General features: G+C 40.7%; 2 protein-coding genes across 3 annotated transcripts in view; one reads left to right on the top strand and one right to left on the bottom strand.

Moving 5' to 3' along the window:
- The window catches only part of LOC310634265 (aquaporin-5-like), a 381,927-nt gene that overhangs the window by 129,344 nt on the left and 231,736 nt on the right, over nt 1-20,847 (top strand). The window contains exon 5 of one of the 2 annotated variants that reach the window (XR_014491184.1): nt 14,587-14,778. The exons of the other annotated variant lie outside the window; for it this stretch is intronic. The gene's annotated coding sequence lies outside the window, so the exon portion shown is untranslated. Of the gene's footprint in view, nt 1-14,586; nt 14,779-20,847 lie in introns of those variants that run through there. 2 annotated transcript variants of the gene reach the window in all.
- SLC4A8 (solute carrier family 4 member 8) overlaps nt 1-20,847 on the bottom strand; it is a gene marked incomplete at its 5' end in the record, with an annotated part of 113,837 nt that overhangs the window by 60,010 nt on the left and 32,980 nt on the right. The window contains one exon of the mRNA XM_083352449.1: nt 6,645-6,726. Coding sequence (XP_083208575.1) covers nt 6,645-6,726 — 82 coding nt within the window. The remainder of the gene's footprint in view (nt 1-6,644; nt 6,727-20,847) is intronic.

Genomic DNA, 20,847 nt, shown 5'->3' with positions numbered 1-20,847 from the left:
ACATACATGCTAGTCGTTTCTGACTCTAGGGGCCGGTGCTCATCTCCGTTTCAAAGCAGAAGAGCCAGCACTTGTCCGAGGATGTCTCCGTGGTCATGTGGCTGGCATGACTGGAAGCCAAAGGCACACGGAACGCTGTTACCTTCCCACCGTAGTGGTCCCTATTTTTCTACTTGCATTTTTACATCCTTTCGAACTGCTAGGTTGGCAGAAGCTGGGACAAGTAACAGGCGCTCACTCTGCTATGCGGCACTTGGGATTCGACCCGCCAAACTGCTGACCTTCTGATTGACAAGCTCATTGTAGCAAAGCTATCTCTATCCAAGGCTGAGCTAGTGAAAAATACTTCAATTAAAAAAAACACTTGGGTCTCCAATATCAAAAATGGGCTAGAAGTGCTCCGAGCTACTAATTGGACCTCTGTGGAAAATGGCCAGTAACATAGACTGATATATCCATGTATTAATCCATGCAGAGCCAAACTGGTAAAACTATAGCCGATTTTGACATATTTGATCTAATTGTCTTCAAAGTCTCTTGCCAATAAGTCACAGAAAGCTACCAAAGATTCTGTATGATCTCTAACAGGACTGGATAGTAAAAGCACCACAACTACCTGAAAGACTTGCAATGATTGACAGTGAAAGAATCAATGGTGGGAGAGAATATTTCTGGCCTCCATCACAACTTCATCGGTGTTCAATTGAATTCCATATGAGATTTTGTCTATCTGCATTCTGATTTGACTCTCAATCTGCTAAACTTTAAATGTTGAATGGTTTAGTAGTGTAATGTACAAACTAAGTCAGTACATCAAGCTTGTTGGTTTCTGAGTCTGAAATAGCCAGCCAAAGACTTACAAAGAAAACAAGCACTAAAAGAGGGAAAGCACTAATCCAGCATTTCCATGTGGACAGTGCTTCAATAATTACTGTAAATTATAGTTCCCATATAGCAAATGTCCATTTTTAGATTTTTAGACGATTGCCAGGAACTGTTCATTTGAGAACATAATCTGTTTGCTGCATCTTTCTTACTCGCCTTTCTCTATGTTTTTTGTTCATACCACTTGATATTCGCCATTGACAGGAAAACTGTAAGCAAGCATTCTTCCTCTGTCTCTAAGAGTCTCTGCTCAGGCATGAGTTTAGCCAGGATAATTATGCTACCAAGAGTTTCACATTTGCCCCTGGAGAGAATTCCCTGATGTTAATGGTGTAAACATGTTGCAGGCTCAGGGGAAATCATACTAATATAGGAAATGAGAGAGTAGGACTCTCATTTGTAATTCTATGTCCGCTGCACAAGGGCAAAGAACATTTATTGTAAAAAGGCCTATACACTCAGGAGAATTGAACTGGAAGAAAACACAATTAAAACTATGCTTGGTGCATACTGATCAAAAAATTCAGTTACCTGCGTAGATTAGGACCAGCATTTGTAAGCAGGAAAGGAGACCACAATTTTCTGAACAACCCTGTTTTAGAGATCTATTTTCACCTGCATTATAAGTCACCAAGTTAAAAACAATTCTTTTAACTGTTTAACACATAATAACCTTGTGGCTTTGCAGTTTGAGGTAGCTAGCAAAAAAAAAAGTGAAGGGCTCTGTATTTTGGTTATGTTAACATCTATGAATTATACTTTTCAACAATTGTTATTTTTCTCAACTGCTGTATGTATTTAACTTGCTTCTTTGTATTGTGATTGTAATTTGGTTTTAATTGATTCTTTACCACCCACTTGCTTGCCTTGGGCCCCCATATAAATCAAACAAATCAGTAACAACAGTAGCAAGAAAGGTCATAAAATGGGACAGAATTCACTTAACAATTGTCTTGCTTAGCAACAGAAATTTTGGATTCAATTGTGGTCATACATCAAGGACTACCTATAGCGGGGTTTCCCTTCATGTATTGTGGAACAAGTTGGCTCCAAGACAATATACAGATTGCTCTTTTTTTGCTGTTTTTTGTTCTACCAAGGTGGTAGTTTGTTCAGATACAATTCCGTACCTTATCCATCCAGAGTTTAACTTTCTAGCACAGGGCTTTTCAACCAGTGGTACGCGTACCACTGGTGGTACGCGAGCACGTGGCTGGTGGTACGCAGTGGTGCCTTCCTTCCCCCCTGCCTCCCCCCCTGCTCCTTCCCAGCTTGCAGCCAGAAAACATGCTGCTGCAGGAACCTACCAGGCCACGCGAAGAGCGTAGGCGCAGAGTGAGGCCCCGCTCTCCCCTGGGATTCATTGTGCAGCAACCTTGCTGTCCTTCCCCAAGAAGCAAGCACAAGCCTGAAGGGGACAGAGCCATCCACTCCCTCGGCAGGTAGGTGTTTGCGTCCACTCGCGTCCATCTTCTTTTTCTCCCCCCCCCCGCGAGCTTGCAATACCCCTCAAGGCCCTCACATTGCCTCCCTCCTGGGGCTTCAGAGATTTCCCCCTCTCCTCTTCCCAATGTGCAATGCAAAGGGGAAAGCAAAGTGGCCAGATGGCGCGCGCCCTCCCCGAGGATTCATCCTGTGTCAGCAGGTGGGAATCGAGGCCCACGTTTGTTTTCCTGATGCGTGCCAGGGCAGGTGAAGCCATCAGAACGCAGCTGTGGAGGGAAAAATGTGCCCGACTCCCTCCCCCCCTACTGTTGGCAACTCTGTACAGCTGGCCCTGACCTCCGCCGACTGGCGCCCATTAGCGGAGGACGGGGCTGGCCGTATGGAATTGCCAGCTGATCTGTATGGCCAGCCCCGACCTCTGCAAGTGGAAACCAAGAGAGATTGTCAGGAGCACGAATCGGCGCGTGCTGAGAAACGCCAATCTCGTGCTACTGCAATCTCCCTCGCTTGGTTTCAGCTTCCATTGCTGCAAGAGAAAGCAGGCTGAAACGGAGTGAGGGAGATTGCCAGGAACACGAATCGGCTGATCTCGTGCTGCTGCAATCTCCCTTGCTCTGTTTCAGCTTGCTTTCTGCAAGAGAAAGCTGGGTCGCAAGGCCGCCTCTGCAGGTGCTGCTCTAGCGTGGAGAGGGAGAGGCCGGTCCCCATTCAGCCTGCCAGCCCCGGGAGAACCCCGCACGAGTGGCTCACCGGCCGCCGAATCCTGGCTTTCGAGCAGGAGCAGCCTTGCCCTGCTTGCCCTTAGTTAGCGCTGGGAGCAGCCACCGCCACCTGCCCCGCTTTTCACAAGCCCTGCTATGCCGCTGCCGCAGGTTTCCAGCAGCGGGAGGCTCCAGGATGAGGGCCTGTCGGGGATGAAGGAGTTGGGGCTGCTCCAGCAGGCCGCTTCTGTGGCAGTGGGGCATGCTGGTGCCCTGTGCTGCACTCTGCTGCGGGGGCCGCCATGGGAAAGGTAGAAGTGCAGCTGTAGTCCGAGACGGTCAACCGCTCTGAGCCCTGTCTGGCCAGCTTTGTGCCTCCATCCCCCAAGAGCAGCTGGTTGTGAGTTGCTAGTGTGCACTTCCCTGAGTGCGCCTCAGCCCCGGATCTCCCCCCACCCGGGACTCCAGCTGCATCTGCAGAAAGCAAGTGGGGCGAAGGGCGCTTTGGTGCATCTTCCATCCCTCCCGTGTGAAGGGCGCCTTCCCGTGTGAAGGGCGCCTTCCTGTCCTGTCCACAGCAGCATGGCATGCGTGGATTGACTCTGAGCGAATACGAAGTGTTTCTGTTGCTGGAATAAAGCTTATTAAATGAGCTAGCAACCTCCAAGTATCATTGATAGATCTTCCCCAACTTTCCTCCGGTAATTCATAAAGAGTTAAGTGGGCGTCAGGTTTCTTGGTAAAAATGGATTTGGAAGGAAGGAAGGAAAGAAATGACAATGGGAGGGAGGGAAGGGGGAAAGGACAAAGAGGGAGGAAAGGAAGAAAGGAAGGAAAGAAGGAAGGGACAATGGGAGAGAGAGAAAGAAATAGAGAGAGGGAGAGAAAAAGAGAGAAATAGAGAGGGAGAGAGAGACAGAAAGAAAAAGAGAAGGAGAGAGAGAAAGCGAAAGAGAGGGAGAGAGAAAAGGAGAAAGAAATAAGGAGGGAGAAAAAGAGAGGGAGAGAGAGAAAGAGGGAGAGAGAAAAGGAGAAAGAAAGGGAGGGAAATAGAGGGAGAGAGAAAGGGAAAAATAGAGAGGAAAAGAGAGAGGGAGAGAGAGAGAGAAGGAGAAAGAAAGAGGGAGGGAAATAGAGGGAGAGAGGGAAAGAGAGAAATAGAGAGAGAGAGAGAAAGAGGGAGAGGGAGAGAAAGGGAGAGAGAGAAAGAGGGAGAGAGGAGAGAAAGAAAGAGGGAGGGGGAGAGAGAGGGGGGGGACAGAAAGAGAGGGAGAGAGAGAAATTAAATTAGTAACATGATTGTTAAGTGAATCTGGTTTCCCAACTAACTTTGCTTGTCAGAAGGTTGCAAAAGGCGATCACATGACCCTGGAACAATGTGACCATCATAAATATGAATCGATTGCCAAGCATCTGAATGTAAATCACATGACCCTGGGGATGCTGCAACGGTCATAAGTGTGAAAAATGGTCATAAGTCACTTTTTCAGTGCCATCGTAACTTTGAACAGTCACTAAGTGAATTGTTGTAAGTTGAGGACTACCTGTACTTTATCATTTTTTTCCTTTTTTTTTGGTCAAGTTTTTGACACCTTGCTGGGCGACTGGTGGTACTCGGACATTGCCTTGTCCTAAAAGTGGTACAATGGGTGAAAAGGTTGAAAAGCCCTGTTCTAGCAAACATTTAAAAAAGCAAAGTGCATGCAAATCTACTTGGAAGCAATACTCTTTTGACTTTGTAAAATCTATCTCATGGAATTCACGTTGTACCTTTTTAAGGGTGAGGAAAATTCACTCAGTTTATGTCATGGGCTCTCTTTCCTTCATTATTATTCCACTGCCTGAACCCTAGCAGTGAAAACACATGCCTGGGTTCACAAGAGAGGAAAAGTTTTGTGACATTTTGTGGCTCTGCTCTTTATTACTAATTTAAACACATTGTGCCAGGTAGGATCTGGAATAAGTATAAAGAGAATAAACTATAAGCCACAGAAATAGTTGTTTATTTCCCCTTTGTACCGACTCTCAAGAGTGACGCTTCTTTTGGCATAAAAGGAATTATTTATTGGAACTGACAACCTGCTTGCTTTTGAGGATGTGATTAAAAACTTGACGTGGGCAGCCACTCTGCTACCACTCTGAATCTCGTAACAAGAATGTTTTATTAAGTAGAGGTGCTTTCCCAATCAGAATCAACCTCCATAGGAGGGAATATAATCAGCCTTCTGATCTAATCACTATTGCTATGCCATAATCGCATCTGCGGAATTCAAAAGTAACAACTACACACTAAAGACTACAACATGTGAGTTAGAGAACAAGTTTAAAATGAATATATCTCTATCTTCCTATACACACACACACACACACACACCTTTTCTTTGTATGTTTTTAGTGGCATTCAATCCACTACATTGACCTCTATAAAAATGTATAGATTCAGAAGATTCTATTCTATTGTATAGATTTAATTCTCTATTTGATTCAATAGTATGACTCAGTTTAAGTCTGATTTCTTTCAGTGACTCGTCTACTACATGCTTTCTGTGCATTTTTCCTAAATCACTAAAGAATATGCTTCTGCTGCTGTATGCTATTAATAGGAGCTGCTATATACTTAAAAAATGTGGTTGCCCCAAATATGGTTTTGAATAAACTGCATATTAACCTAGACCAGGGGTAGGCAACCTCGGCTCTTTTATGACTCATGGACTTCAACTCCCAGAATTCCTGAGTCAGCATAGTTGACTCAGGAATTCTGGGAGTTGAAGTCCATGAGTCATAAAAGAGCCAAAGTTGCCTACCCCTGACCTAGACATTGCTAGAAATTGCTGATTTTACCAGTTGCAGCTTCTGAGTAGTCTTCAAAGTCAACCCATATAAAGCAAAGTACAGTACTGAGGTAATCAAGACAAGGGTGACCATGAGAAGGGCCTCCCTATCCAGGTACGGATGTAATTAGCAATCTGTACAAAGGCCTTGGTGGCTACCGCTCTTTAAGAGGGTCTAGGTCTCTAGGAAGTCTCCCAAACTGAGTATATGTTGCATCTGGCAGAGTGCAACCCCCTTCAGAACTAGAGATGAAAAGCCACCACAGCCTCCACCCATTGTGACACGATCTTAACATCATCACTCAATTGACTTAGGGGTCCACACATACAGCTAAATCATCAACATACTGATGAGAACGGACCCTGTTCTCCAATGAATGACCTCAGCAGCTGTTATATACTTTCCTAATATGCAGATATAATATTTGGCAGATAATGCTCTTTGGATATCAAAAAGATCTACCATGATTTTCTTCTTGCCTCAAGACCCTTATAACTGTTCTGCATGGCATAAATAAAGGAACTACCATTTAAAAAACTGAAACAAATCAACATTCTAAAAGTAAATTTTGGTATTTTTTGGTAATAGTTTTCGTGGATTTTCTGTTTTAAACAAATGTAGAATGCTTTGGTTGTGTGATACATAAAATACTTTTCATTATTCGCAGGTAGTGTCAAATAGAAAACACATTTAGTTCCATTCTCAAATATTTAATAATTATTCATGGTATAGCAGAAAAATGGAGGAAGAGATAAAAACACTAGAACATAATTGTCTTACCTTCCAGCTCCTCTGGTTCATAATGAATGTTAACAACATTGCTGGTGCCTCCCAAATCAACAACTGCCTCATCCTCAGGCCTCTGTTGGAAACATAAACATGGTATATCTCATAAATGGAGAAAGAGAGAATTTGTCTGCCGTTGAATACTCGCAGTATGATGGACTTAGTCTCTCTGCCATGGATAGATTTCAGAATCTTGTGCGACAGAGAGACTAACAACATATTTTGACAAATCTTTACAATGACATGGATTATGCAAGATATTTCTTATAGCTTTACTTCTATCACAAATTTTTCTTTCATTGTTTTGTATTGTTGAGAATTCAGTTAACACCATAGGAGAATCAGCTTCATTTCCAGAATGAAGGAGCAGAAGCATTTATTCTGTATAGTTGCTACATCTTTGGGCAAGTTTGAGCTTCTAATGTTACCGCCAATTGTTTGTGACAACCTGCATGAATGACTGGAAGTGTCCAGTTCTGGGTTATCACAATACAAAAAGGATATTGAAAGAGTGCAGATAAGATTATCAAAGATGATGAGGGGTCTGGAAGCTCAAATGTACAATGATCAGTCGAGGGAACTAGGTGAGTCTAGCCTAGGGCAGGGATAGGGCAGGGATAGGCAACCTCGGCTCTTTTATGACTCATGGACTTCAACTCCCAGAATTCCTGAGTCAGCATAGCTGACTCAGGAATTCTGGGAGTTGAAGTCCATGAGTCATAAAAGAGCCGAGATTGCCTACCTCTGGACTAGGGTTTGATATGATAGCAGTCTTCCAGTACTTGAGGAGCTGCCACAGAGAAAAGGGGTTGGCCTGTTCTCCAAAGCACTTGTGGGCAGGAAAAGGAGTAATGGATGGAAGGTCATTAAAGAGAGAACCAACCTAGAACTACCAAGAAATCTTCTGACACAGAGAACAGTTAACAGTGGAACAGCTTGCCGTTTAGAAATTTTGGATGCTCTATCACTGGAGGTTTTGAAGAAGAGATTGGACAGCCCTTTGTCCAGGATGGTATATAGGTCTACTGCCTTGGGCAGGAGATTGAACTAGAAGACCTCCAAGGTCCTTTCCAACCCTATCTTTCCTCGTTCTATATTCTATGACTTTTTGCTAGCTGCTCATATATCAACTTGGAAAAGCAGACAAAAGCTTCTGACAACAGAAACTGAGATTAGGTGTTATTTTACTTTCTCAAAGGCATCAGAGGTGCAGTTTTAAATTACTAGAGAACTCTGGGAACTGAGGAAAGTGAATTAGATGAAAACACATAACAGCTGGCATCTAAGATGGATGTAGACCGTGCTGGCATATGATTAGCTGTTTGTTTTAGAAAAATACATAGATGGCTGGTAATTCTACTGTGGAATCTTAAACTGCTGAAGCTTTATTTTGCTTCTGGGATAGCAGAAAATATTCGAAACGAAGCAGGGTACAAACTGGAAGATGGTCCTGAAGACAAAGGGCTGAGTGGATTGTGGGAGAAAATCTACAGTATATTTTGTAGATGATCCCACGGGGATTGAAAATGACAGAAACAAACAAGTTTTACCAGCCAGAAAGAAAACCAACTGTCAGTTTGATTGACAGAGAGAAACTGTTAGCCAGTATCTCTAAGCAATCCCATACACCTGGTTAAAAGTATTTAAAAACATAAAAGAGTAGAAATATATTTAAGTTCACCTTTATTATTTTTCTAAATAACTCAAGGTGATGAACATACCTAATACGCTTTTCCTCCTATTTTCCTCAAAACAACAACCCTATCAGGTGCACTTGGGCTGAGTGTGACTAGCCCAGCTTTCATGACTTAAGCTGGGATTAGAACTCACAGTCTCCTGGTTTCTAGTCTGATGTTCTCATCTTGCCAGTTTGCATCTATAGCTTGAAAAATACCTATTTAGAGAAACGTTAAGGTCCCTATTTAGTAAAAGGGGGGGAAAAACCCAGAACACCATTTAGGTAGTCTTTTCTGATTATCAGTAAAAGCAGCCAAGAAAATAGGGGAGAGCCATTCCTTGCTGAGGAATGCACTTAGATGGTCTCTTAAGGAGAGAAAGTCTAAAGTGATATTTTGCACTGAGTTTTCTATCAGATTCGGAGAACCTGTAGGAAGCTCCAGTCATGTGTTTGAATGCTGTTTCTGCTATTTCATCAAGACACAACTGACTGAAATAGCATGAAAGCTGAGATTCTAAAAAACATGCAGGAATTCTCATTGTCAGAAATCCACGAGATTTAGCTTGGCAATGAGGAATCTTTTTTTCCTGGCAAATAAATGGGAGATGGCACGCACAAACTACTACTTGGTTTAAAGTAGTAACTGTTAAGGAATTTGTTGTGCAGAGGTCTCCTTGTGCTACCAAAGAGTTGCACAGACAAGGAAAGGGTACTGAGAGCAGCAAGAGTCACACAAGAGTACACTGAGTTGTAAAAGCAAAAAGTAGTTTACTTTTGAGGTGGTGTAAAAACAAAAATGCACATTCAAAAATAAACAGTCCAAGTAGCAATCCAAAATACAAAAAGTCTTCTTACCGGTCCAGAGGTCAATACACAGTTCAGGTAACAGAGCAAAAACAGTAACAGTAGAGAGCAGTGAATTCAGAGAGAGAAAGAAGCTACATTACTAGCTCCCTCTTATGGCCATGAAAACACTTACACACCCATTGGCCAATTAACATCTTAAAGACATAGCATCATGGTTAATATATTTTCAACCCAACATTGTAGGCTAACACCATATGCCTAACAGTAACACACTGCTACTTATGCCTCATTGTATTTATTAACATTTTAATGGTCCTTCAAAGAGAAAGAAAAGACCACTCAATAAAAGCAGTCTTGCAGCCTCTTTTTATTTCTCTCCTCAGCCTAGAAATATAAATTATGCATGTCAATCTCATGCAGCTCTGTTGAAAGCAGATAGTCCCCAAGGAAAACCAAAACATTTTCTCATCAATGGGCCATAACAGGACGAAGCCAAATTCCAATATAAAAACAACAAAATGCCATTCTGTCTCTGCCCTGATTATTCCATAAATAGAACCCCAGTTAGGTTCTTAAATTTCAGTTTCATATCAGCAACTGGTCATTAGCTCAAAAAGCATAAGAGAATGGAAGGAAAGCTTTAAAAGTAAATGAATTTACAGAATCCATTACATTTCTTTTGACAATCATCTTTCTTAGAGACCAGCATAGCTATGAGCTTACACTTCTGTTTTGCTTTTATTTTGATTACACCTATGGTTCACAAGTCTAATATTTTCCAATTTTCCTATCATTCAATAAAACAATGCAGCTCTAGCCTTGCCCCCATGTTATAACAGACCTGCCTGTTTTATCAAGCCAATGCTTCAGGCTCTGTATTCCAGATGGTCCTTTCTCCATAGCTCAGACAAGTAGCAATAATACGCAGTCAGGGCCTTCTCTGTGGTGGCATTACACGTGCATAATTAATTGCAGAACCATTTTATCTGATATGATTTTCTTTTTAGGCATTAGGCACTCTACTTATCTCATATTAATGAAAGTGATATTTTATTTTATAGTTTTCATTTGTAAGTACTTTCACTTTTAAATTAATTCCTATTTGGGTAGCCATGATTATTAATTTATAAAGAAGAATCTTGTTCCTCTAGCTGTCAGAGGAGAGATCTCTGAAGGCATCTTCTGCATGGAAGACAGTTTGGTCCAAGAAGAATCTGAACAGGAAAAGTCCTTAAGCAGGAATCTAGGCCTTAAGCCTATTGTCACATTTCAATGGGTAACACTGTCCCTGTGCTCAATATCTTTTTTTTTTGAAATATAGAAATTATTTCCAATTTTTATGTAAACAGATAAATTGTCATATGCATATGTTATACAAATGGATCTCATTTATATTATTTTTTTAGTAATATTTTTTTCTTACCTGATACTCTACTTCCCATTTTTATATGTTGCATTAAGTTTGCCAAACAAAATGATAGAAATCTGTTAGACTTGCAAGAGCCAGTTTGGTGTAGTGATTAAGGCACTAAACTACAAACTAGGAGATTGTAAATTCCAGTTTAGGCACAAAGCTAACTGGGTGACCTTGTGCCAGTAATCCTATCTGTTATGTATTGATGTAAATTACTTGAGAACCGTTATTAATAGTTAACTGCTATGTCTGTTTAAACTCCAGACTGCTGCTTGTCTGCAGAATTGTTAGTTTGTGTTTTGGGCAGGAAATACTGCTTTAATTCCATTGGCAGCCGCTTATCGGTGGTCTTTATAAATAGAAGTTAAGCAGCAGTTAGTGCTGCTTCTGTGATAACCTAATAAATGTGTTGTTGGTTTCACCAATTGCCTCGTCAATGTCTCACCGATCCCGAAACATAACACCATCTCTTGCCTAGGAAGCACATACAGAAATGACAAACACTTCTGAAAATGTTTTCTTGTCCAGGCAGTCACCAAGAGAGCAAAATATTTATAAAATACTTATGATGCTTCCACACCAAAGATTCTCTGAGGGACCAATCAAACAATATTGTGGATCTATCCCTTCTTTGTCTTTTCAAAGACATACTAACAATAACTGGATTCACTTTTAAATATGTTTTTAGAGGATACACACACACACAGTTGATTCTCATTATTTCTGATAATTATATCCATTAAGTTGATGCAAACGCTGAATTAGTGAATACTGAACCATTGCTCCTAGGGGAAATAGAGGATAGTTGTTTACAGAATGAAGGCTAAAATAAGAAGGCAGTACACTGCCTTACAGAATGTAGAACGTAGAACAGGGGTGTCAAACTGCCGGCCCGTGGGCTCGACGCGTCACAACAAAACTGCGCCCACCCCCATTGCTGGCAATGGGAAAAAAGCTCCAATACGTCGCGCGACATCACATGATGTCGTGAGTTAATGACATGTCTGACATAGAATAACAGAGTTGGAAGGGCCATTGGAGGTCTTCTAGTCCAACTCCCTGCTTAAGCAGGAGACCCTATACCAGGGGTAGGCAACCTTGGCTCTTTTATGACTCATGGACTTCAACTCCCAGAATTCCTGAGCCAGCTTGGGAGAATTCTGGGAGTTGAAGTCCATGAGTCATAAAAGAGCCGAGGTTGCCTGCCCCTGCCCTATACCATTCCAAATGGCTCTCCAAGCCTTTCTTGAAAACCACCAGTGATGAAAACCACCAGTGATGAAACACTCACAACTTCTGAAGGCAAGCTGTTCCACTGATTAATTGTTCTGTCAGAAAATTTCTCCTTAATCCTAGCTTAGATCTCTCAGTAATTTTGCAAGTACACACACCACAACCTTCAAACATTAGCAAAATTAAGGTGAATTTCCAAGAACTTGAACAGAAAGTTTCAGTGATCTTACTGAAATTATGGACTGTACACATCTATAAGCCACAGCAGGTATTAAACTGAGCATCTCTCTTGCAACCAAGACAGAGTGGGCCTCTGTGGTACAGCACAGGCAGCTGCACCCACGGCCACACGGCTATTCTATTCTACTGCAGAAATACAGGCAAAGTTCATGAAGGTGGGGGGAACTTGCTGCATTGTGGTACTCTAAGGAAACATTTTTTCCCCAAGCAGGACTCCAAAGTCTAGTGGGAAATAATTAGTTTTTTTCCCGAACAGTACAGTCACAGAATATATTATTTCTCTCTTATTGTTTTCTCAGTGTGCCCTAAAGTCTGCCACAGAAATATCCAGTTTGGAAGCAGTATGGGGAATTCAAAGATGGCTGTTCCCAACATCCATCACTATTGGCCATAATGACTGAGGTTGCTGCAGCTATTATGCAGCAGGAGCTGCAGACCACAGATTGCCTCCTAAAAAACTTCAGATTTCTATGCTGTCCTTTGTTCAGGAGTTCAACAAATACAGAGCACACCTTCCTCCCATTTTTCAATGTAACATCACCCCCGCAAGGTAGACTGGACTGAGAATAACTGGACCAAACTCACTCAGTCAGTTTCCATAGCTAAGAGAGGGCTTGAACCAGAGTCAGTCCAGCACCATAACCACTATTCCCTGCCCATATAATTGCATACTATGAAGGACAATTTATATTTTAAAAAGCTCTTGTCCATAAAGTGTGTTAAGACAGCAGTCCCGACCATTTTGGCACCAGAGACTGGTTTCGTGGAAGACAAGTTTTTCACATATCAGGGCGGTGGGGGGATGGTTTTGCATGCTACCTAGATTCCACACATGCAGAGATGAAGCTTCACTCACTTGCACAGCCCGGTTCCTAACTGGCCAGTGGTAGTGGTCCATGATCCAAGGTTGTGTACCACTGTGTTAAGAAATCTGGCAAACTAATCATACAAGAGTATAGCCTCTTATTAATGATGCTCAGTATTTGGATGTCGTACTTGCAGAAAATATTTGAAAATTGGTTCCCTAGGCCACAGGTCTGCAACCCGCGGCTCCGGAGCCTCTCCTGCGGCTCCCAGTCCTCTGCCATGTGCAGTCCCCCCCCAAAAAAAAAGTGGGACTAAAAAAGTTCAACCAATCAATTCAAATATGCAGGGTAGGTGCATATCTCGCCTTGGCTCCACTCTTCAGTCAAACCCTGTTCTGCGCATGCGCGCATGTACGTGCATGTGCACATGTTTTTTGCGGCTCCCAGTTTTTCCTTTTGTGAGGGAACCGGTTCCGAGTGGCTCTTTCACTGTTTCAGGTTGCTGACCCCTGCCCTAGGCTATGCAGTCTAAAGCATGACAGTTTACCCTTCCATTCCTATTTTATAAAGCAAGCAATAAATCATTGTAGCTCAGTCATAGCTCAAGAATCACTCTGACTGTGCTTAATAAAATCTACTCTTTATCCTGAACATACAGATACAGGATTGTGTTGAAAATAACACAGATAATTTTGCATTTCTCCTATATGACCAATGATTTACTATTCCCATACAGAGGCTTTGAAGAAAAACACCACTCTTTTTTATTCTGAAAGATATTACGTCAAATCAAATGTGTTGCTACAGAATTGAACTTACTGGATATGTAACTTAGCAGCCAGTGTATTACTGTAATCACTGTTGACTTTCCATTTCCTAATTACTTCTGCAGCATTTCCAAATACTATTTATTCTATCTTAGCAACAGCTTTTCTGTAGGTTGCCCAAAGAGCAAGGAGAAATGCCATACATATATTAGCTTATGCATCACAAACAAATCTAAAAACAGGACTCAACACATGACTACACCCTTAGGATTCCTGTAGTATCTAGGCCCACCTCTATGACTTCCAAGTCACTTGAGCAACAACTCTCAGCCTTCCTGTCCATCTGGGACTACTGGGAGCAGAGGCCACAATTTCTAGCCCCTGGAACAGAAGAGCAGAAGCTGAAGAGTATAGCTTGGCATGCACGGGGAAGGAAAAGCTGTATCTCCACAAACTTGTTTTATTCTCCAAGGCATAGCATAGGATAGGTCTATCTAACGTAGTTAATGGGAAACGGCTGTGGAAGAGCAGGCTGCTGAGATAATTGCAGGCACCTGTGCTAACTTTCTCCCCCTCTTGTTTCTGCCCCAGCCTGAGCTGGGCAGAATTGTTTATGAAAAGCTTAATCTTGAAGCAGGTGCAAGAGGAGAAGGGAGGAGACAAGAGGAAACTGGTGTGTTTTTGAAATGCAGCAGGAGCAGCAAAGCAGCCAAATCTTTTTTTTTAAAAAAAAAAGTTTGCTTTTTCACTGAGTGGAAGGGAAAATCCAAGGCCAGCCCAATGTTGAGAAGATGCCAGTGCTTTATCTGCTGCTCATTAATAAAGAAGAAGAAAAAAACAATAGAAGAAATCCCAGAGGGGCAGGGAGGATTTAGAGACAGATCAGGGGCTGTAAGAGTTAAAAAGTACTGTTGCACATTAGTGATGATAGTACACCATAGTAACAGTAGTATCAGTATCCCTGTAGTAGAAATAGTATAATATAGCATAGAGCAGACATGTCAAACACAAGGCCCGGGGCCCGGATCCGGCCCGCCAAGTGGTTTCATGTGGCCCGCGAAGCCATCCTGGAAACAGTGAGGGAACGGCCCCCACTGCCTTGGCCCTGGCCCAGAGACCCTCCTTCTGCCAGAGACCCTCAGATCTGTTCCACTCCTGCCCAGGCCCCCATAGGCACCCTTGATGCGAACGATGTAGAGCTGGCCATGCCCACCCAGTAGGCCATATACACTCTAGCCACGCCCACCCAGTAGGCCACGCCCACCCAAGCCATACCCACCCGGCCCCCTGAGGGCAACCGCAATGCTGATGCGGCCCTCAATGAAATGGAGTTTGACACCCCTGGCATAGAGGTACATGGGAAGGAGAGTGTGGGTGAATGTGGGAACTCCATAGATGTTCAGAAGGTAAGTGAGCAATCAGTGATGGCAATAGGAAAGTGGGGTGGGACCTGATGGCATGGGAAAGCAGGCCCAAGGCCTGTGGGGACGCTGAAGGGCAGGAAGCATAACACAGGGTGCCTCAATAGCTGGCAGAGGCCTGGGGCAGGCCGGTGCTAGGCCTCCAGGGCCTCCCCATCCAAGGCACCCCATGCTTTGTTTAATGACATTGGGGAGAGTAGGGTGGGGGGTCATTAAACAAGTGATCACATCACCTTGCTTACTAACTGTCACAACCTGCAACAGTAATGGGCAGGCTCCATTATGGTGGTAACTTGACTACCTGTAACCCATGTAGAGATGCTTTAATGTTAGCATTTTCTCTGGATTTCCTCCCCCCCCCCCCCGGTAATACACAAAAAGCTTAGAAAAGTCCGAGAGTGTCATGTACAAACAAACATGAATTAGTAATGAACAAATCTGAGATAAAAAGGGATGATACTGTGTTGTATCACACCTCTTGTACAGCAAACAGGTTGCAAATAGGTCAGTTTTGGTGCAGTTTAGATAAACTTAATGTTATGACTGGGAACAAGCCTACCCTTAAAAACAGATTAATAAATTTTTCCACTGACCAAATTAACAGCAAGAATACTTATAAGGACCTTGGGAAAAGATATTTGATTAAAGTACTGAACTATTAATTATCCTTCTCTCTGTTCTCTGACAGAAGCCTTTCCATCGCCAAAAGGATTAATTGGATTCTGCCTGGAATGCAATAGTTTATGTAACCTACAAAGCATTGTGCTTCTTAATCAAAATAAATATCCAATGTTAACACAGAAGATCTGTGAAGATGACTAATCCATTCTCTATGAGTTGTTTTACCTGTGAAATTAAATTTCTGTATGATGTCATCATTTGTCTTCAGCACAGGTGTGAAAACACAAAGAGGAATTATCTTTCTTCTAATATGATTTAAGACTCCAAATCTAGTCCCTAGGCTATGGTCTCTCTTCATGCAAGTCGCAAACACTTGGGGTCCATTCCACACACCCAACCAGCTACATGCATGTTGTATCAGAAGCCAGTTTCAGAACTTACTATTTCTTCAGCATGTCTTTTAGACAATTTGAAAGATAGATTGCTAGGTGGGGGAAGGGAAAACAGTTGTATAATAAAGATACTGCTTTGATTGGATTTTCTCCCTTTCCTAGGGCCACATGACTATCATTACTATGACAGCACGGAACACAGCAACACAAACGTTCCAAATGGATTGGCCAAGATACCTATCCTTCCATCCCACCCCACTATATCCATTCCTAGAGAGAAAAAACACTGCCTATGATTTTCTTGAAAGTGAATACTGGTATAAAATACAATGGAATTCCTCATATTTTCATATTGGTAAGAAGGCTGCACTTTTTCTCTATGATATAGGTAAATCTAGCATTAAAAAGGAGTCATAACAACCACCACTATAGTCTTAAGAATTGTACTGAAGTCCTACCCCCAAGGACCTCTTTTCCCATATTTTCTAATTAACTTAGTTCCCCATTGGGAGGGGGGACAGTGTCTGTTGGAGCCTACACATTAATTTTATTGAAATAATTTGTACTGTTTTGTTTATCTTGGGTGCTGATTGTTTGTTTATTTTGTATTGGAGGGGTTGGGGTTTTTTAAAAAAAAAGTTTTAGCTACTCAATTACTTTTTTGAAATGAAATAAATCGAATGAACAAATGAATGAGTGAATGAATACAATGGTTTGCTCCATTATTTTCTCTCCATTTGCTGGATCATTGCTTTTCCTCTCCATCTTTTCTCTTCTCTGTTTATTGCCTTTCAGAATAAAAACACTGAACCTAGAAAATCTTACATAATTTTCTGCCTTTGTTGAAATGTCATGACTTTTTATTCTTCCTTTCTTTGTCTGTTTTCAAGTCTGGTATCCTCAAATAGCTAATTTCTCATATGAATGAATATATTGAAATATTGTTTATCCTCAATGGCTTTGAAAATGGTCCTCCCAACAGGCCCAAATAATTTTCTACATTGCCACCACTATAACTCCAGAAGTACATTCCTTTTGGGGGAACAGACAGTATTTAGTTATTATAGTTTAAACAAAATAATTATTAGTTATCAAGTGTAACCTCTACTAAAAAAAGAATTACCAATTCCCTTTTCAACTTTCCTTTGGACTATTGATATACACCACACAGGGATGCTCTTGAAAGCTACTCAGAGGTTCGATATACAGCAGGTTCAAAGTATAGCTATTCATTTTCTGGTAGGTAAGACTTGTTATAGCTCATCCACATTGACTATTACTCAAAGTCTAAAACGGCTGAGTGCCAATTTCATTCAAGCCATATGTAGAATTTATCTGTCCTGTATGGGTTGATCAAGCATGCTATGGATATCTCCTCAGGTTGGTAAAGATATGAAAGCCCAAAGCAGACCTTCTCGCCTATGGTCCTATTGCTGGAAGAACTTGCTGAGAGGTTAGGATGTTCCTTCCCCTCAAAAAGGCTGCTAAGCAGATCTTTTTCATATAGCCCTTTAGGCATAAGCTGTCAAATAATCTGGGAGTAGTTATCCAAATTTTCATGTTGATTTACTGTTGATTATGGCATTTTATGTATTGAGTATCCTTTGAATTATTATAAGACTGTTAGCTTAACTTGCCATGAGCTACCATACGTCTATCAGGGAAGTGGTCTATAAACAATTAATTTTCATAAATTCAAGATATTTATCTGAATGATTAAACGTTAATTCATAGAAATGCCATGGAAATCTCAGATCAGAGCTACATATCACTACACAGAAATAAGTCCCAGTTTGTCCAGTGGATCCCTGTCTTTTGTAATAATCCTATACATTTTCAACCTAAGAAGAATAGAGAGATATTGTGGCAAACCTTACAGCTAGCATTAAATATACATGCATTTTAAGAGAGTTTGGCTACACTTGGAATATTCCAGTTACAATTTAGCTTAACCTAAAGAAGAAAGCAGCAGAGCCTAAAGAAGAAAAATATTTATGGACCTTTGTTTTATAGACTCACATATAAGGGCCAAGTCTCAGTAGGAATGCTGTCAAAATGAAAAAAGAAGATAATTTATATAATAAATCAGCATTGCATTAATTTCAGTTCTAGCTCTAAAGTTATCCACTACACTAATATGGAATAACACAAGTGTGTTTATCTGTGCTGATTTTTATCAGGCCCTGTTGTATTCTAGTGTAGTCTTCTCAATCACACAACCAAATATGTAATTCCCACAATTCCTTGCTTAAGTCACAACTGAAATTGCCAGTAACATGAATCCATCTAGTCTAGGAAGAGTAGCTGTACCAGAAAAGTGAGGAGTTTGCACAAGGTTTACTATTTAGAGGCCTGTCTTGATTTCACTATAAGAATTCAGTTAAAGAAAATTCTATTAATACTTTCTGTCAAACTATATTTTCTTACTTATCCTAATTTGAAAGAATTTACAGCTTCATATAATGTACTATTGAAGAGGGCTGATTTCAAAATAGTAAACAAAATAATAGCAGTTGTACAAACTTTTTAACACATTGATGCTCGACAATGTTTCTTTTTACAGTACTTTCTTAATTACTGAAAAAAATATACTATGGAAGGTACATTATCCAATAAAAAGATGAAGGGATGCAAAATTAGCGTGAGAAAACCCGGGCTTAATAAGCATTAATTAGAGCAAAAGCAGATATTTTCAAAGGGATAAATAAAATTTTTGAAATAAAATATTTCTGGGTTAGTTATAGTTCTGCTGCTTGTGGGTTTGTGAGGTGTCCCTCTGGTGAAACATTGCCATGTATTACTTATTTTTTGTTAAGGTCATGTAAACTGAGGGTTTTTTTGTATTGTAATTTTTTTATATTATCCACTTTAATTTTTGTACAGAAAGGACAAAATTACTACAATGACAGCTGAACATAATGATTTTACTTGTATCTTCAATATAATAAAACATATTATGGCGTTTTAGACTAATATTTCTCAAAATATATTATTAAATAATTTAATTTATTATAGCAGATTCAGCAGTATTGTCTTTTTATAATTTAGACATATAGTCTTGCTTCTAAAATTGTAGATCACCCAGCTAACTCTACTTTCCCCTAAAGTAGAAGTAGAAGTCATGGTCTTCCAGTTCCTAACTTGGCCCCTTAACCACTGCACCATACTACTGGCTGTGTTCCTCATTCCCAGTAAAAATAACCTAGGAATCCTGGCTTATAATTATGGCAGCAACAACAGATTTAAGATTTTATTTTGTTTAAACATTAATTGAAATCAAGGTATTTTGTAGATATTAGGGCATTTTGTAAAGATTTTTAATTTTTTTTAAAAATAGCAAATATCAAAGAATAATGAATGAAATCAATATCCAACACAAAATCCGGAGAAAAGAATACATAATTCAAAAGAAAATAAAAAATGAGTATCTCTGTAAAAAAACTGACTTTCTCAATTGTAGCTGATATTTACATAGTGTGAATATTTACATATTTTGGAGACCTGTTTGTTCTAGTGCAGACCTAGATGTTTTACAACCCCTGGGCCACATCTGCCCTTTGGGTGTCCCCAGATCTAAATAAGTGCGCTGCAGGAGGCAAGGGAAGAAGCCAAGCTGGGTCTAGCTCTGTGCAATCGCCATGCATTCCTTCAATCAGTGGCAGCCATGGGAGGGCAAGGAGAAAAACTACTTTTTTTGTGCTTGTGCAGTGTTCACCCTTCACCTGGAAGAGCCTGAGGAGGCAGTAGCAGCAGTCAACGGCTAAAGGGACCCAGGCACAGCCTTGTTGGTGAACAGGCAGAGTGTAGCTGGGAGCTATTGGTTCACCCTTCCACAACAGCTCCATTTTCTCATGTGGCCCCTTGAAAAAATTAATTGCCCTCCCTTAATCTAGTGGTTAAGGCACCAGGAGACTGAGTTTTAGTCCTGTCTCAGGCTAGTCACTCTCCCAGACTCTGATGTCAGGCTCGGTCAACAAGCCAATTTCTGTTACAATAAATGGATCAACATTTAGTTGTTGTTTTTTAGGGTTTTTTTATTGAAAAGTTTTATAAAGATTACAATATTATCCCCTCCCCAACCCACCCGTAAACCCCCTCCCCCTCCCCCACTTCCCAGAGCTGAGTACAGGGTTACAAATATAATAATCATAATCTAACTAACATTAACCAACTATATAGATAACCAAGTTCATAATGTGCTTTAACTCCCCTATAACATAAATAGAAGTAAGATAAAAGTATTCAAGTTATTAAACAATACAAATACTAATAATAATAATAATACCATATAATTAAAGCTAATAATAAAAAAAGAAAAATTTCCACTATAATAAACTATAACAATCTAAAATTTACTCATAAGCTAAATGGAACTTTTTAGTCCCATATTTATTCTGAATATAATCTATCCATCTTCTCCAGACCGAAATGTATCTTTCTTGTGAATGATCCTTCAAATAAGCAGAAATCTTAGCCATTTCTGCTAAATTTAACACTTTAAGCGTCCATTCCTCTATAGTAGGCAAACAATCCATTGCCCTACCAATAACCTTGCATCTGTTATCAAATTCAACATCAAATTAATTTCTTTAGTATCACAATCTGTGATAACACCCAATAAAAATAGTTGTGGAGTAAACTTTATTTTTCTCTTGAAAATCTTTTGAATCTTCCACCAAATTTTATTCCAAAAAGCTTTTATATTTCTACAAGTCCACTAAATATGAAAATAAGTAGCATCCAAACTACCACATCTCCAACATTTTGGCTGTAAATTAGGATACATACAAGACAACTTTTTAGGATCCAGATGCCATC

The sequence above is a fragment of the Vipera ursinii genome (genome assembly GCF_947247035.1).
Source record: "Vipera ursinii genome assembly, chromosome: 2".
In the NCBI taxonomy this organism is placed as follows: Eukaryota; Metazoa; Chordata; class Lepidosauria; order Squamata; family Viperidae; genus Vipera; species Vipera ursinii.
Note: the sequence above shows the minus strand (reverse complement) of the source record. Positions and strands in the feature narration are given on the sequence as shown.